Source organism: Polyergus mexicanus, unplaced genomic scaffold, assembly GCF_030449975.1.
Source record: "Polyergus mexicanus isolate NDT 795.1 unplaced genomic scaffold, iyPolMexi1.0 SCAF_22, whole genome shotgun sequence".
NCBI classification, from domain to species: domain Eukaryota; kingdom Metazoa; phylum Arthropoda; class Insecta; order Hymenoptera; family Formicidae; genus Polyergus; species Polyergus mexicanus.
The window spans coordinates 2,810,660-2,828,121 of record NW_027223342.1 but is presented as its reverse complement, the minus strand read 5'-3'; the positions used below and the strand labels follow the sequence as shown (position 1 = coordinate 2,828,121).

General features: G+C 42.4%; 1 protein-coding gene across 1 annotated transcript in view; it reads right to left on the bottom strand.

The window, feature by feature from the left end:
• LOC138942341 (uncharacterized) overlaps positions 1-17,462 on the bottom strand; it is a 36,822-nt gene that overhangs the window by 5,543 nt on the left and 13,817 nt on the right. Inside the window, exon 2 of the mRNA XM_070312503.1 lies at positions 1,084-1,286. Within this exon, the coding sequence (XP_070168604.1) occupies positions 1,084-1,286 (203 nt within the window). The remainder of the gene's footprint in view (positions 1-1,083; positions 1,287-17,462) is intronic.

Genomic DNA, 17,462 nt, shown 5'->3' with positions numbered 1-17,462 from the left:
AATCTCCCACGCATTTATCACGCAGTGCAAATCGGTCAAGCGGGTGTGTTGACCTTGCCTACTGGCCTTATTTAAGATCTCGTGATTCGACGGGGGCCGAGCGGAACCGGGAACCGGGCGTGTGTGTTGCGTCACGTGCCAATGTCGCTCCATCGCCTGGGGATCCGCGACCTTGCGGCGAGGATGCCTTTCGCGTATCCTACGTTCTTCGAGTGCCTTATCCCGCAATCGAAGCGATTTTCATTAAGGTCGACGAGGGACGATTCTCGTCGTCCTAGAGAAGAGAGCTTTAATTGGATTATTCCGCGAGTGGAGAGAAAAGGAAAGGGGAAGGTGAAAATGTGTCGGCTACGCGCCGACAGGGTGAAACCCGTAAAACGAGTTCTTCTCCTCATCTCGTGAATTTGAAAGCGACCGATTCGAGAGCGACGAGAGTCTTCTCTATGCAAAGCGAGGAGAAATTCGCGAGCGATTTGAATTTTGGACGATTTTCTAGAGATCGGCGCTCGTCTCCTCACGGTAGATAGATAACTTGGGCGCGTTCTGCTCGCTCGCAAGGATTGTATAACGCGTTAGAAATCGAATGGCGATGCCGGCCGGCGGGACCGTAATTAGAAGTTGCGGCGAAACCGGGAGGCCCGCCCGGCGAAAGTGCTTATGGCCGAGGAAACGGATCGTGCCGAAGATAAAGGCTATTTACATGCAATTGCATTGCGCGGTGCATATTATTCCTCTCTCTCTCTTTCTCGGCTATTCCTATCTTCGCCTTCTCGTCTTATCTTCATTCTCTTCGTTCTCTTAGAGTCACCGCCGCTTCGATCAGCGGAGATTCCCCTCTCCTCCGTGGAACCGTGCCAAATAGCGAATACCTTCTGTTCTCATGAAGAGAGTTCCTGGCCCTCTAACATTGTTGTTGCGCTGGTCAGGTATAGCGGGAGAGGAATTTCTCTTCAGTAGGATGGAAAATCGATTTCTCACAAAGTTTGTGATGCTTAACAAAATCGGCGAATTTTTATATCTGTCCACTTAATCAAAAATAAGACGGAATTAAAAACGAGAGACTTGATCAGCGATAATAATTACCCAAAATGTAGCGAGAGAACGACCTTCTGAATCGCTCAGGGTAAAACCTAGAGCAAACGTGTGCGGTTGACAGATGCTGGGCGATGCTTGACGAAGATTCAACGCTCTCAAGGGTAACCTCATCGGGGTACCTTCAACCCACAGCCAACCCATCCTGATGGAAACCGTCCTCCTTTCGTTCAGATCTTCTACGTACAGCTCGCCTGAAATCCAGATTAAAAAAAAAAGAAATATGAGAGAACTGATTCATTTTATCACGACTGAATCAGTTTTTATTTGCGACGTATTTTAATCTTAATCTACTGCTTATAGATATCCTCTCTCCGTCAATGTGAACTTTTGTTCTCGTCGCGTTCGATAGCGCCAATCGTAAATGGTAGCGCTATTAATATTCGCGCCGCGGTTTCGAGATTAAGTCGGAGGAGAATCGATGATTCACGAGTTTATCGCGAACGCTTGGTAAACGAGCGGCGGAAGAAATCTCGCATATATTACGAGCAATTGATTGTATCTGCGTTACGATCGGGCATATCGAAAGTAAGAGCCATATCTCGTCGACTCGACGCAACGGCTAGCGATCGCGTTTATTAGCCTGATGAATATTTCATCGCGCGAGTGCGCATTGTCGGAGGTGGTTACAAAGCGACTCGACCTCCACAATTCCTCGGCTCTATCCCGAATTAGCCGATAGCACGCGAAGTATAGCGATCGAAGCCATCAACGTCGATTTCAGGCCGGACACCGTTTTCGACTCGCGTTCGAAAGGATGTACCTTAAAAGGTTTACGTCACGAGCGCGCTCATTACGCCTTAGTTTACGACGTAAGATTGTAATTCCATCTTCGAGAAGAAGGAAAAAAATGCGGGGGTGGACATAAGAGGGCAACGAATCGAGAGTCTTGACGTCATCCGATCGAGAGGCGTGGGCGACGTGCGTGGTGGTATCATTGGCACCCCGTGGTTGCTCCTCGCTCGTTCGCGATTCAGCTTGAACGACTATCGACCGAAAACGGCGTCAAACGCGCCTACGTTTCTCATCGCGGCACTCATCGCGATTATTTTTGCTCGACTCCGGGATAGAAATAGATTCCGACACGACGAAAGAATGCTTGTGCGTCGTCTTCGTTCTATCTTACGGCGCCTGCCAGATAATCTGAGTCTGTCGTTGAGACGACGGCAACTCGCGGGCAAATAAGAATCTCGTCCTCGTCTTTTATTTCGGCGACGTTAAATTACGTGAAAAATAAAACATTTTTCGACAATTTGTTTTGGTAGTAGTATTTTGCCAAATTTCTCAAGTCGCGCATTATAAAAATATCTACATTAATGTCCAGAATAAGAGCATCGTCAATTAAGAGTCCAGTCTACTCTAACAGTATGAAAAATTGTTAATTTTTAAGAATTTTTTTTAATATTAAAAATTGATTTTTTTTTTTGCATATGTTTTTATTGATGTTTAAAAAGTATTTTTAAATCTTGGATATTTAGCTCTTTTTTTATTTAATACGAGTCTTTAGAACGTAGCATGTTTAAAAATGGTTTGACAGTGACACGCTACTCTTCGTGTAATTTTCCGAAATAAAAAAGAACGATCTAGTTGTATTTTATAGGATATTTTTGGAATACTGAACTTAATTTCATTAAACAGAGATTTAAAAATTACAAAGTAATGTCACTTTTAAATTAGATATTTCACAATTTTGCTAAATTTTTTTCATTTCTCGAAGGTTAGAAAAACATTGAATCCAAATTTTTTTAATTTTTATTAGATTCAGTATCTCCCAAAAAGTGTTCTCTTTTTTTATTTAAAAAAAAAAATTGAAATTATTGGATCCATTAGTTTCCCAGATATCCGATACACCAGCTTTAAAGACAGTATTTTGAGAAAAACCCATTTAAATTTATTCCAAGATGTGTTTTGCAAGTTTATTTCAAGGCCATCCTATTCAAAGTCTTGCAACTCCGTCAATTTTGCGAATTTTTCAATATAATTTGAAAGGCATCTTACAGACATTGTACTTTTAGAAAATATAAAAAAATTGATTTCTTTCGACTCTCTAAAGTGGATTGGGCTCTTAATTAATTTGATGATATCCGATATTATTCATTGCTCGAGTCCGCGTCTTGGAATTCGATGAATTCCGAACATTTGCCGCTTCCAATCGTCCCGAAAAAGAGGGGATCCATTAAGCGTTTCTTGCATTAGGCGTTTTCCGAAATTTATCACAGTGAAGGACGTTTACGAGCTCCGAGTTATCGGAAGGACACGATTGACGGGATGCTTGGAATTCTTTCGGTACAATAGTAACGGAAAATGAACGTTTTGCCTTAAGGTCTTTCACTTGCATCCTTCCTTTGTGTAGGCGGATGTCGATGAACGTTTTATGTCACAACCTAACCTACGACACGCTGCTTTTGTCCGGAAATAATCCCTTTCGCCAGGACGAAAATTTGTCTCGTCCAAAGAATCCCGCCGATTAACCCTTTGTTCACCATCGAGTGTTAGGTAACTCTCCGCTCGTTTCACTTTCTTACGCCGTCGCCATTCTTACAACGGACAACAATAGAGAGTCTAATCCCGTAGAAAATTACGTCTCTGTGAATTGTCGTAGGTGCAAGAGGGAGATCATCATAATGACGTCAAATAATGTTGGAAAATGAAAAATTATTAGTACACGCAATAAATGTTGACAAACTAAGGACGTTTAATGGTTAATTTGTCGTGATATTATATATATACATATATGTAATATATTGATTTATATTTAAAATTATCTTGCGAAATGCGTGTCGAGATGCGTCATGCGAGCCTAACATGTCAGTCGTGACGTACATGACAAGTCTCGAGGAACTTTACAGACTTGTATAGCGGACTTTTTTTTTCGTGTCGCGCCGCGTGTTTGGAAAGCGCTAGAAACAGCAGCGTTACATTTATGTCTCTCTCGGATACTGGGAAAAAATATCTCACGATGCATTATCGGAGTGAAAGCGTCGCCATTTTCACGGGACGGAGATGCGATCATATCTCGTTGTCATTTGACGTTTGGTAGTGTCACGATTGTTCTCGAAGGCTATTTAAAATTTAAAAAAAATATATACAATTTAATTTTAATTATAATTTATTTTTTATTTGTATAACTCAAGATCTATTAATTAATAATGTCATTTGTTCTTTAATTTATTAAATTTTGTCGAGTGGTTTTTGTTTTTTAAAATTGACTTTATTTTATAGATCCGTTAATTGTCCCTTATGCCCTTTCTAAACAGGATGTAACAGAGCGCCCGTATCAGCAGTTTTTGGAGGAAACAACGCATTTTCGTGAAAAATGTTTCATGCAAAAGTTGTAGAACTCTAAGTGGCGCAAAAAGAAAAACAAGTAATTGTTTTAAAAAATACATTGTAAATAATTTTCTTAGAAACAATTATTTTTTTATACTAATTGATTTGTCTCATTATTCTGTACATAAAAGTATTACGGTAAGATTATCGAAAACTAAATATTTTATGAGATATTTAATTTTTTATATCAAAATATGTCAGATGAAAATATAAAATAACTCAAAAAGTACTTAATGAAAAAATACTTTATTATAGTGTTTTGGAAAGCTCTCAAGATAAGTAATGTCGTTTCCTCAAAAAACTGCTGATACGGGCGCTCTGTTACACCCTGTATAATTGTTATTTGATATTGTTGAAGAACATTTTTCATTTTTCCTCGCGGCTCTCGTTCATCAGAATTTTCAGTTCTAGTAACCGATGTTCCTTTAATCCAAGTGATTAACAGACCATAAAGCTAGATAAAGACAAATTATGCGTGATTTGCGGATCCTGCGGATGTTACCGATCGTGTACCATCTCTATGATGATTTTCACACCAATGAATCACTATAAATTCATGGTCATTCCATTTGTCTACGCGAACAAAGCTCTTTACTCTGTGAGATCTTTTCCACGAACGCGTTACGAAGTATGTATCTGACTCATCGGCCAACCTCGTCAAGTGGGTGCATCAATTTTTTTCTTTTTCCTTTAATCAACCAAGCGCATCGATTGCGTCAACAATTACGTTATTCGAAAACGTCGGTTGTCCCAAATTGGAAGTGAAGTCGCGAAGTTTCTTTCTATCGAAACTTCGCGCTCGATGATAAACCGAGGCTTCGTGAGAGGTACATTGTTACTTCGGCGATTGTTGAAAAGATTTACGATGTGCGAATTTTGTAAGGCACACTTGGGTACCTACTTATGCGTTGACACGTCTGTTTAAGGAATTCTCCTCGTACAGATCCGAGTTTTCTGGTCGAAACGGCACATTCTCGGGAAGCTCTCGAGCGGGAAGTGGAAAGCGTACACTCACGAACGTGCTGTTTCTCGCCGAGTCCTCGAATGCCCTTGGAAGTTCAAGCCTCTTCGAGAAAGAAGACCGCTCTCACGGCCCATTAAGCTCCAGAAAGCGAGCATACACGTGTGAATGATCCATAAATAAAGTGATCCGTTTCTAGGCCCGCATCCTGTCGCTCTGAAAGCTTCTCGGTTGAACAAACGTATCGGGCTATTACTCGAAAGTTCGTGCTTTTAAAACCGTCGTCTTGATATCTTTACTGGCGCGAAACGAGAGATATCGCCTTGATAATTTCTTCTATTTATTCTCATACCTCCAATACACGCGGCGAAAATAATTGACGACCGGGAATGCTGTACAAATATATCCATCAAAACCTACGTACAGGGATGTCTTATGGAAAAACATATTATTAAATAAAACTAGACTAGAGTCGCGTTTCTCGTGCGTGCAAAGTTCTTATCTAGGCCAGTGATGCAAGAATTGAGACGCGAGCAACATGACTCCGTAGTGGAGGGGATACACGCACAAGCGTAAACGGCGTGCATGTAATGCGCGGAGCGCTCTGCGCATTACACGCACACCGTTTACGCTTGTGCGTGTATCCCCTCCACTACGGAGTCATGTTGCTCGCGTCTCAATTCTGGCATCAGTGATCTAGGCACTTCGAGCAGAAAAAAGGAAAGTTGTACGACACATTCTGGAATTGCACGCAGAAGAACACAATGACGCGTCGTATTGTATCGCTCTCTCTTTCCGCGGAGAGGCAACGTGCTTAGGCAAATGCTCGAAGAAATATGCGATTGCCTGTAACTCCTTTCGTAAAAATTAGCTTTAGGATTATCACCCAACGGGGGAAAAATGAGCCACTTATTAATAGTGGCAAAAAAATATAATTGTTGACAAAAATTATTATAAAAGAAGATAAAAGATTCTCTTAAAAAATTAATTATAAAAAATTTAATTAAATTCCGTTCATAAGCAATTTAAATTCGTTTATTTCCTAAATGGATATATTCACTGAGCGTGCGTATATGCGTGTGTAGCTTCTTTTAATATTTTTTTCTTAATATAGAATAACATCGACAATCATTGTATCGAATTTTCGTTATGGAAGTCTATGAATATGTACGAGTTTCAAAGGACGGAGAACGTCACGAACGATTGTGCGCGGTAGCAGCTTAATGCACATCGCTGCACGTTTCATTCTGTTCTCCTTGCGGTTGGCCCATGGCCGCATAAAACTCAGGAAGCTTGTTTGTTACTTGGATTTTAAGATAAGACACGCGGAATGTGTATGTCTCACATACCTGTAGGGTGATTCTTTTGAATTATTAACTTTTTTCAATCAACCGATTAATCATCGACTACAGTTTAATTTTTTTAATAAAGGGAGAAGGAAAGAGATAAAAACTAGACTCGATAAAAACTGCACAATTATTCGAGGCTACTTCGAGGTAGGAAGATCCTTGAGGCCGGTGGAAAAGGTTCCGAAGGAAATGCATGGACTAAGTCCTTCTTCCCTTTTATGCTAGGCACTTCTTTTTCCGTTGCGCTCTGTCAACATAGAGGATCCTGTTTTAACAGTCATTCATTTTTCTTCACTTCATTCCTTCACGCTCTTCTGCCTCCTGTCAGTCCTGGCACGTCATCACGGGCAAACAGGACCCCGTCGTTTTTTTTCCCCGCGCGGCTGGTCGCGCCGCGTCCTCGGAAGCGCCATGAATTATTTATTCGCGAACATCCATTGGGAGGAGGAACACCCTCGAATTCCGATGAATGTCTTCCGATTTTCTACGCAGTCCGACTTCCCTTCGCCCTTTTATCCTTTCCCGCGCGCGTTGCGATGACGTAAGATTAGGATTTCACGGCTGTTGGCGCGATGAGTCTCGGGAAAGAAAAAAAAAAACCGGAGGAAACCGGCAACGCGCTTTCTCCATAAATCCCGCATAATTAGATTTATGATCGCGTAAAAGAAGAGATATTGCGAAATAAGATTATGTATTTGATGGGAGCGATCGCGTGTCTTCCACTGCATTTAAATTAGATACGTACGGAAAAAAAAAAATTAGCTGCCGTAGCTAAAAACTGCGTGTGGCAACTAGATTTCAGTCGTAATATATGGACAGCGAACGTCTTAGCTGTGATACCTATTTATTAGATGCAACAGCAAATCGTTTTGCTGCAGTTTAAGAAATTTATTTTGCAAACCATGATTAGCTATGGTGGCAAAATTTTTTTTTTCCGTGGCAATATTCCTGTGTGTATGTCGTTCCTCGAGAATTTTTTGTAAGATCGAAATAAAAAGGTAGATCAATCTTTGGTCACATTCAGACAATGGTGTTCTTTCCTTTTCTTTCAATATGTCATGTAACAATTTTAAGTTCGCTTACACTGTAAAAAATTTCCTAAAAATTCAGACACACTTTTGTGTAAATTTTCAGTTCTGAGTGCTTGAAAAAGATTTCAGACGATCTGTCAATTATCAGAGTCGTTTTTCTGAAAGTTCATAAAAGTACGAAAATTTCTGAAAATTAAAGTGTGTTTAAAAGTTCAGACAGCATTCTGTATGAAAGTTCAGACAGTGTGTCTGCAAAAAGGCTGCAAACACTTTGTCTGAAGTTTCGGTCAACCTTTTTCACAGTATAGTTTCACCGTAATTTAGTATTGAAACGCTTTCGAGATGGCGAACGTGCACGTTAAGCGTCTGCGACGCGGAAGGAAGGAAACGCGTGTTCGCGGTGTGCACACGCTGTAAACGAAGCGATGTGAAAGTGACAAGTCCGCTCGCGGTATCGGCCGCGGGATCGGCACCGTCACGTGGACGACCTGTCACGTGGCTTCCGGTTTCGCCGTGCGACCAGCAAACCGCGGCAGAGGATCCACGGACTCGCGACGGTGACCGCGTTGCGGAAAAGCGTTCACCGTTACCGAGATGCGCTACCGGAATTCGCGTACGGTCTCGTGTAACTGTTGCCATTCGGCACAATGTGTGCCGATGCGTGCGTGCCTACGTGCGCGTGTGTGCGTTGTCAGTCGGCGAGCGGCCAGTAGCGTAGAACGGCCTCGCTTTGCTTGCCTTGGCGAGAATGCACCTGCCCGTGAGCGCTTTCCAGACGAACGCCCGTCACATGGGGCGAGGAGGAGGGGGAGGGGGGAGGGTGGTAGGGGGGACGAGAGGGGGAATATTTTTATCCCGTCACAATTGATTCATGGCGCCTCTGTGTAAATATAACCGCGATTTCAAAATTCACGGACTGTACGATCGATAGTGATACGAGCCTTCATGTTTACGTCTCGCGGAAAGAATCTCTCGAATATTTAATTCCAACAGAATCAAGTCAGTTTTTTTTTTTTTTTTTTTTTTTTTTGGTAAATTTCAAACCAAGCGCGAATCCGCTCGTTAAAAATGTGTTCGTTTTCGCGATGAATTCGAATTCGAGAGAGAAACGCCGTTACAGAGATGAATTTAGATGAAACATTGCTCGTAATCAATTTTATTCCACGATATATTTGATTTCCTCTCTCGTGTCTCTTCTCCCTCCTGTTTGAAATTAAACTTATAATTCTCTCTCTCTCTCTCTCTCTCAACAGCGGAGTATCATAAACCACGGGACGAGCGCCGCAAACATGCAGAAGTGACTCGCAAAGTTGTCTCGTCCAGCGAAACAAACGGTTCGTTAGTAGTAATTACAAGGTAAACCCGTTAACGTAGGCGCGTAGGAGGGAACGTTTCCCCCCCCCCACCCCGCCTTCAGGAGCGTACCTATCAATCGCGCACGCACGAATATTACGCTGAAATTACTGCGGCGGGTCGAGTCTATGCTTATTTCGCGATACGATGCAATTTTGTCGTCTCTCGCGACAGTTTCGTCGAAGTCGTATTCAATTAGTCGCAGCTCGTGATTTCGCTGAACTCGTAACCGCGTTATCTCAGCTCGTTGTTTCAGCAAACTATCTTCCCCTATCCCTTCCTCCTCCTTCTCCACCCACCCACCCCCCCATCCCGCCTTAGAGACAAAATTTTCGCCAGGAAATGTCATCGACGATGACCAATGCCAAGCGACAAATTTCGGTTCGCGAAAATAAATATACGAGGAGCGAGGAGGGCGGGGGGGGGGGCGGGGCGGGGCGGGGGATACCCTGTCGGAAACTGGCCAAGGGAGAACACGCATCCCCTTTCTCGTTACCATCGATCTTCTCATGTAAATCAAGTATTCGTCTTTCGTGCGCGAATCCATTTATTATTATCTCGCGCTCTTTATACATCGCTCCTCGTTCTCCCCCCATTCCTCTCTTTCTCTCTTTCCTTCTCTTTCACCCCTGTCTTTGCATCCCCGTCACGATGCGCCGGACAATGCGGCACCGCGCCCATAAGCTTTTTGTGCGCATTTCGAACGCGCGCGCGCGCAGGCATGACTTTGCGGCCTTTCTTCGTGAGACACCTTGCGCCAGAAAAGATCCGTTCCCTCCGACCGACGAAGCCATCCCGTTTTTAGCCGCCGAGGATCTTTTACGGGCGGCTCCGCCGTCCCGTCGTCGTCGTCGGATCCGGTCGCGTGATCTTACAAATCCGCTTCAACGCAAATAAACATACGCGCGGACGCGCGCAAGATCTTTTTTTTACGCAATTTTTCCATCACCCCGATGGAATTTAATTTCGAATAATTCCCTGCTAGTCCTTCGATAACGACAATCCTCCTTTCGCGGCTTCGATTAGCGGAATACATATACACGAGCGATGGAAATTTCTCAAACGGTATACAAAACTTGGCTTGTCCGACGACAATGGCTATTGTCAATCTCCGCAAGCACAATAGCGATCGGCAAAAATAGTCGTACGATGTCAATGACTGGTAAACGAAAGGAGACGTTACATCAAACAAAGTCGTTACGCGTAAACACGGAAATATATATGTAATATATCGAAAGAGCCGTAGGGGAGACACATCTCGTTTTGCCGACAAGGGAGCGTTTATCTTATCTCGTTTCCAATTTATAACTCCGTCATTTCGATCTTATGTCATTTTATCATAGATAAGTTCCTCGCATTAATCTCGTCAGATGTGGTCGGAAATTTCTCTCGCTATTCTCGCGCGACATCGTCTCTTCCTCTTCCTTTCTAAATCGTCCCTTGTTCCTCCGTTTACATTGATAAGGCAAAAACGTCAAGGAAGAAAGGGATGCGAGGGTCCGCGCGAGATGATGAAGTGGGCAGGGGGGGGAGGGAGAAGCGGAGGAGTAACGGACATGAGGACAGAGGAAGCATTCATACGAGTGCGACACGTGTTTCCTCGGTGGCTTCATTCGCGTCGCTTCTCTCGAGAACGGACGTTAATCCTCGAGGTGGCGCGAAGCGGCTTAATTGAACGTAAAATTTCTCCGCAAACGAACCGGGAAGTCGTGATGAGAAAATTTCTACTGTAGAAAAGCTGCGCGGCATCGAGGATGCATCGTCGTCGGCGAAAGCCGCTTCGAGAGTTTCGCCGATATCGTCTTGTTTGTTGCTAAATAAACATGGCTTATAAAAAAGAAATTTCTACCAAACGACAACGAGGGCTATGAGAAATAGAGACAAGTCATTCGTGAAAAAAATGATTAAATTTTCTGAGAAATTGCTGTCGTAATAATGCTGTCACGTAAATATTGAATAAGCGCTTATCTCGTTATTCCTCAAGATACCATCTTTCTTCAACACGCGTATGGAAAATTTATGTTTTCTTATTAAAAATATGTCGTTAAAAATTTTTATGTTAAATATTTAACATTTATGTGATAATTTAACATATCGCTGTTGCGATTAATTAAATTCGAATGTTAAATTATTTAAACAATCGAAAAAGGATATTAAAATAAAATAATATGCATTTATTTTCAATTTTACACAATAGATATGTTCAATATTATTAGTGACATTTATCTGTTAAAAGTTACAGAAAAAATATATTGATTTTACTCTACAAAAGGAGTTAGAGTGACTATAGTCAATAACATTTTTCCAAGTTTAATTTTATCATTAAAAATATATTGATTTTTTACGCAACATTTATTTCAAATTATTATAAAATTTGCATTTATTTTGTATTAAAATATTAATAGAGTATTATACCCGTATTCATAGTCCGTCCTTGAGGAATAAGGATTCCTTGTTCCTCGTTCCACGTTTCATAAACTTTCCTTGACCGAACAAGGAATCTTATTGGCTCCCTTATCTCAAGGAAGGTCACGAGCTTCCTTGAGGAGTGATGCGACCTTTTTAGCAGACGATACGCAGAATATAACCAAATATAACCTCCAAAAGTTAGTTTCGTTACATTTGTGGTTTTGTGGTTATTTGTTGTCGCGCTCTCAAACTGAAAGTGTATAAAGGAAAAAGTGATAATGGACAATGAATTTTTAAATGATTCCGACGATGGATTTGAAGACGAAAATCCAGAGAATCGGATACTGTGGCGGATTCCGAAAAGATACATTCGCGATTGGGAAAATCCCGTGGAATTTTTTGAAGATACGAAAAAGTTTTCATATGTATTATATGAAATTAGTTGCAGGCAGCATAAAACGGTGCTGCCTCCAGTCGGTCACTAAAAATCCCTAAAATATTCCTTCCTTCTGAAAGGGAGATTCGAGGTCCATCTATGAAACAAGGTGGCCTTGCAGATTCAAGGAATCCTTCATGGAGGCTTCCTCCGTCCTTAAAATAAGGAACGAGACTATGAATACGGGTATTAGTGTCATCATTTAATATATCCATATATGTTAAATTAATACAAATATTTGTGTGGACCGTTTTTATACAATATGTTCGATTTAAACCAAATTGTCCAATTGTTACGATAAAAACGGTATGATAATGAATCGCGAAGAGCCTCGGAATTAGCTTTTCGCTACGTCGGACGTGTCGGGGATTCGAAGTGAGATGATGACGCGACGAAAGACGAACAGGAAGAGGTGTAGGATGGTAAAGACCGACAACGAAAAGAGGACATCCTTTTCGCTTAGCTAGCGAATCCATTGTGTAAATCGCAGTTAGTAGGTGAAAAAAGCGCGTGTATTTACAGAACATTACGGTTTTATTATTTTCGTTAACGAAATCCGATCGATCGATAATGGACACGACACGAAAAAATAGAATTAGGCGAGTAACTTGGCGGATCAGAATGGAAGAATCTGCGAGATTTCGAAGAGGGAAGAAAAAATAGATAAAGATCGGATGGGAGATTAAAATGGATGGAGAAAAAAAAATTTACAACGGTCGGGAGATGTCATTTATCTTTATGCGACGATGATCGACGAGCGATATACAAAGGACGAACTTTTAGGATCTTCCCCTAAACGGCGCGACAAAAGACGCGGTATCGAGGACAATGGTTCTGTTTATCCAATAAATTATCGCGATCCAATGGATCCCAAAATGATTTTGCGAAACTTTGTGTACGAAACGCTCAAGCGCGAAGATCTCCGGAATTATTTGATCAAGCTATTCAAATCATTTATATCGATTTCAAAATTATAAAAATTACAGCACGCATGAGGAAGATTCAATAATCCTCATACGCACACAATGGGCGTTCCCTCCTCGCTTTTTCTGCCTCTTTTTCGCGAGTATTACTCGATAAAGAATCGCCTCCTTCCTCTTTTCCTTCTCCTCGAGGAACAATCGTTATTCAGGAAGGAGACTCCTCGCAGCTCACGTTGGCGCATTTCGTTGGGCATTTATGCATCGAGTTTGAACCGGTAGGGCTTTTCTTTCGTCGGCCGATCGATCGTGCGACCAGAGTCGATACGCGCCGCACTTTTTCTTCGCGCGCACACAAAACGAGTGCATTATGCTTGACGAAACAATGCCTGCCGCGTAGCTCTCACGTGCGGCAGGACATCGGAAGGGACAGCTGGCTAGGAGCCTGAGAGAGCTCCTTCTGCGGTGACAAGTGCCTGCGATCGGCAGCCGATTGTTCCCAGAGCGATCAATACGGGCGCGTATCGGAGACGCCGAGTGCTCACACATACACACACACACGTTCACACGCAAGTTCAATGGCTTGAAAACGTGTCGTTTGTTTTGAGAAAATGTCGTGGAAAATTATAAAAGACTTATCAAAATTAATATAATATTATATTAACGACAGAATAATTTTAACCGCGAGAGACGACCTCTTTGATGGGAACTTTCAGCGGAACCTACGGGTTATTAAATGTATTATAAAGGCTATTGTGTATACGCGGGCGAAATCTGATATCCTTTTGAAGAACCTCTTTCGTGAGGTTTTCGTGAAATTTTCCTTTTAATCGTCGCACGTACACGTACTTTTGGCTCATCGAAAGTTGAACGATACTCTCTGTCTTCGCGGCTGGTTTGTCTTTCGGCCTTCAATTTATTTTTATCGCGAAAATGTTATTCATGCATAATTACGTCTCGATTTCTAATGGCGTTTCGATTCGGCAAGGTCGACGCGAACTTGTACGTATAAACGTACGCAAAGCGTGTTACACAAAATTGCGCGGGATCGCTTACGTAACTAGACACGTTTACCCCGTTAATCAAGGAAGGTAGCGCCTTATTGTTTCTTTGCTCGCATCGTTTACCCGCATGCCAAAGTGTATGTAGGTGAGAATAAATCCGAGGGGGAGGGGGGCGGGGGAGGGGGAGAGATCATTCTTTTCAATTCTTCTCTCATCGATATTACCTCCATCCAGTGGTGATTAAAAGTCATCAAACTTGACTACACAATTGAAAAATTTGGTTTAGATTTAATATATATTGCAGTCTGTACAAATTTTTGTCTTAATTTAACATACAATGGATATGTTAAATCGTGAAATTAATAACTATGTTAATATTTCAACATAAAATGAATGCAAATTTCATAGTAATATGAAATAAATTTTGTATAAAATCAATATATTTTTAATGATAAAATTAACTTGAAAAATAAATAATAAGATGATCTGTAGTTTTCCTTCCCATTACAAAATAAAATAAACATTTTTTTTTTCTGTAAATTTTAACAAATAGATTCTGTCATTAATATTAACATATATATATATATTATATTATACATATAGTGTATCATAAATAAATTTTTATGTAAAATATTTAACATAAAAATTTTAACCGGCATATTTTTTAACAAGAAAACAAATTTTCCCCAAAAATTATATTTCGTTTTCGTAGACACTCTCGATATTTTAATTCTTCCAATATTATTGTAAATTATTGAGGCCTCAATTTTTTTTAAAGACCCGAACACATTTCTTATCTCTAGATTCTGCTATCTGCCATTCAAAAAATATGGCTCGAGAGCACGTATCGCAGGCGAGATTACGGCGGTGGAAACATATTTCCGACGATCTACACGTCCGACGGTTGGACCAACAATATTTTCTCCGTACATATTTCCGCACGATCGCTGATGATTTGTCGAGCACATCGTCGCTGGGAAGAGAAGCGAGGAGCGACGTGGCGACGCATACGTTACGCCAATGAAGAAGAAGCCCCGTTTGCCGAGCCTTTCGACACGCTCATTTTCCGACCGGTAAATTTCCATATAAACTGCGCGAGCGAGAGCCATTACTATCTAGCAAGGGTCGCAAAATCAACTGACTTTCATACGCTCTACCCGTATCGTGGCCCTTTCGTCGCATAAATTAGACGTTTAGTCTCGCGAATAATTCCCTCGACAATGCAGCGTGAAAAAAAAAAAACTTTCGCAATACCGTTTCCTTCAAAAATCACAGAGATACGTCGCTCTCCGATATATCGCGAGCAAAGTTTCACGATAACTTTCCTCCGTGATTCGAAATATCTCCCTTCGTATCCGCAGGGGACAGCGTTTGCGTTCCCGTGAAGGGGATGAGAAAAGCCGGGTGAGAGATGCCTGCGTATCCGTAGAAATCAATTTTCCGCGTTACGAAAAGGCGCCAACTGGTCCGATCTTCTCGAGACCATCCCTCTCTTTGTCGATCCCCGAGACATTTCATCCGAGGACTCCGGATCCAAGGACGACGGTGCCCTCGTAAAAAGACGGAGCCTCCTCGTGGTGTCGAGGTGTCGCGGCGTGAGAAAGGGGTCGCGAAAGCTCGTCTTGTCTCTGTAGCTGCTGTCGCCGCTGCACGCTATGGTGCCTTCGAGGCCCTTTTGTTAATGATTATGGTTTTCTGTCGCCTGCTCCTTCTCTGCATCCGTACAAGGAGAGAGGAAGGAAAAGAGGCGCGCGGCAGGACTGCAAACCTACGAAGGTAGAAACCTGATTCCGTTTTTCCATCCCCTCTTCTCTCTTTCTCTCTCTTTCCGGATTCTTCGTCCTCCCGTTCTCTCTCTCTCTCTCTCTTTCTTATACGTGCACTCGTGTATCCGTTTCCCGACTCCGTCGATGTCGCCGTTTTTCTGTCTCTCCTCTCTCGGCCGCGTGACAACGACCCGGAGCTAAGTAAACATCATCGTCGGGCTCTAATGGAAATCGAATCGAGACGCAACGCAAGCTTTCGCAGCGTGAGCGAACTAAGCGGCGCCATCGTGCAAGACCGGTTCCACGTTTAGCCTGTGAACCCCTTTCTTTTCTTTTAAGAATTACTCGACCAAAATGCTCTCCGCTGATCTCTCTCTCTCTCTCTCTCTCTCTTTTTCTTTCCTTTTTTTCTGCCAACCTCTTATTGGCTTCACGACGCGACATTAAAAAGCTCGCGGACCGGAAAGGGGTGCGTGCTTGTTTGCTTTCACGTGAAAGCCAAACCTCCGCTTTGTGCCGAATTCCTTTCATCGCGAACAGTAAACAAGGACAAATTGTTGGCGCCATTGTGAGCAATTTCGGTTTACCGCAGCGGTCTTGTAATCGCGTTAGATAACTTTGTGTCGAGATATAATCGATCGCGCGATATCGACGCAAAAAAGAAAAAGAGAGAGAGTTTGCCTTTGCTCATCTGATCGCAATCACGAGAGAAGAAGAAGCAAGAGAAGAGGCTAAAAACAATTTCTTCCTCTCGCAATAGAGGATGATAGAGGATTCTACATGACATTTTCGACTAAGCGTGTCCCTTAACCCGATTGCTTGACGACTCAATCCCGGCACGACCCCACAAAGTAGAGAGCAGATCGAGATAACATTGTCGCACGATTTTTCGTGACAACCATTGTGACGCACAGCTGGCCGAAAGGGTTGCACCACCATTACGACGATTTTGTCCCTTGATTCCAGATGGGTCGACCCTTCCAAGGAAAGATATACAGACGGCTTCGTAACTCTTTCCATTTGGAAATTAATTGTTGCCCCCCTTCCCGCCATACGCCTCTGTGTTGGACTCACAAGTTCTCCAAGCGATCTTGAAACGCCAGAAAAAGAGAGAGAAAAAGAGAGAGAGAGAGAGAGAGAGGGGGGGGGGACGAAATTTTCATGCCGAACGAGATCGATCGTATTTCTGCGAGACGAATTTTCCACGTGCGAGTCCTCGCGCGCGCCACCGTCTTTCGCGCTTCTCTCTATCTATCTCTCTTTCTCTCTCTCTCTCTCCTTCCATTTTTTTGCCAGGGGGTACGACGTAGGGTGTAATACGATATGGGGATTATGTCGCGCCTCGACGGCACCTAATTGAATCCCGGAGGTACCGGATGTTGTACATGTTGTGACCGTTAGTCGACCAATTCCCGAACGACTTCATTCATCCGTTTCCTTTTTACAATGAGCTACTTTGATGCAATAGACGCACCGTATATAAGACGATTTTACATGTTACTCGCTTCGCCACTTTTTATATTTCGCAGAAATAATTAAATTTATTCAAGCGAAAAATTCAAATATGATTCAAACCAACAATAAGTGATACGTGCACGCGTATTTTTATGACGCCTCCTCTTTACAATTATTTTAAATGTCACGTTCCAGTTGTCAAACAATGACGATCCATAGCTTTACAAGATAGTTCATATCGAAGGGTGTAAAAATATCGCGGAGTCGAGAGACAAAGGGAGATCAACGGCACGTCGTGGGCATGCAAGATTTTCCTCTCCAACTCCACGATAGATTTTTATTCAAATCCCGCGTCT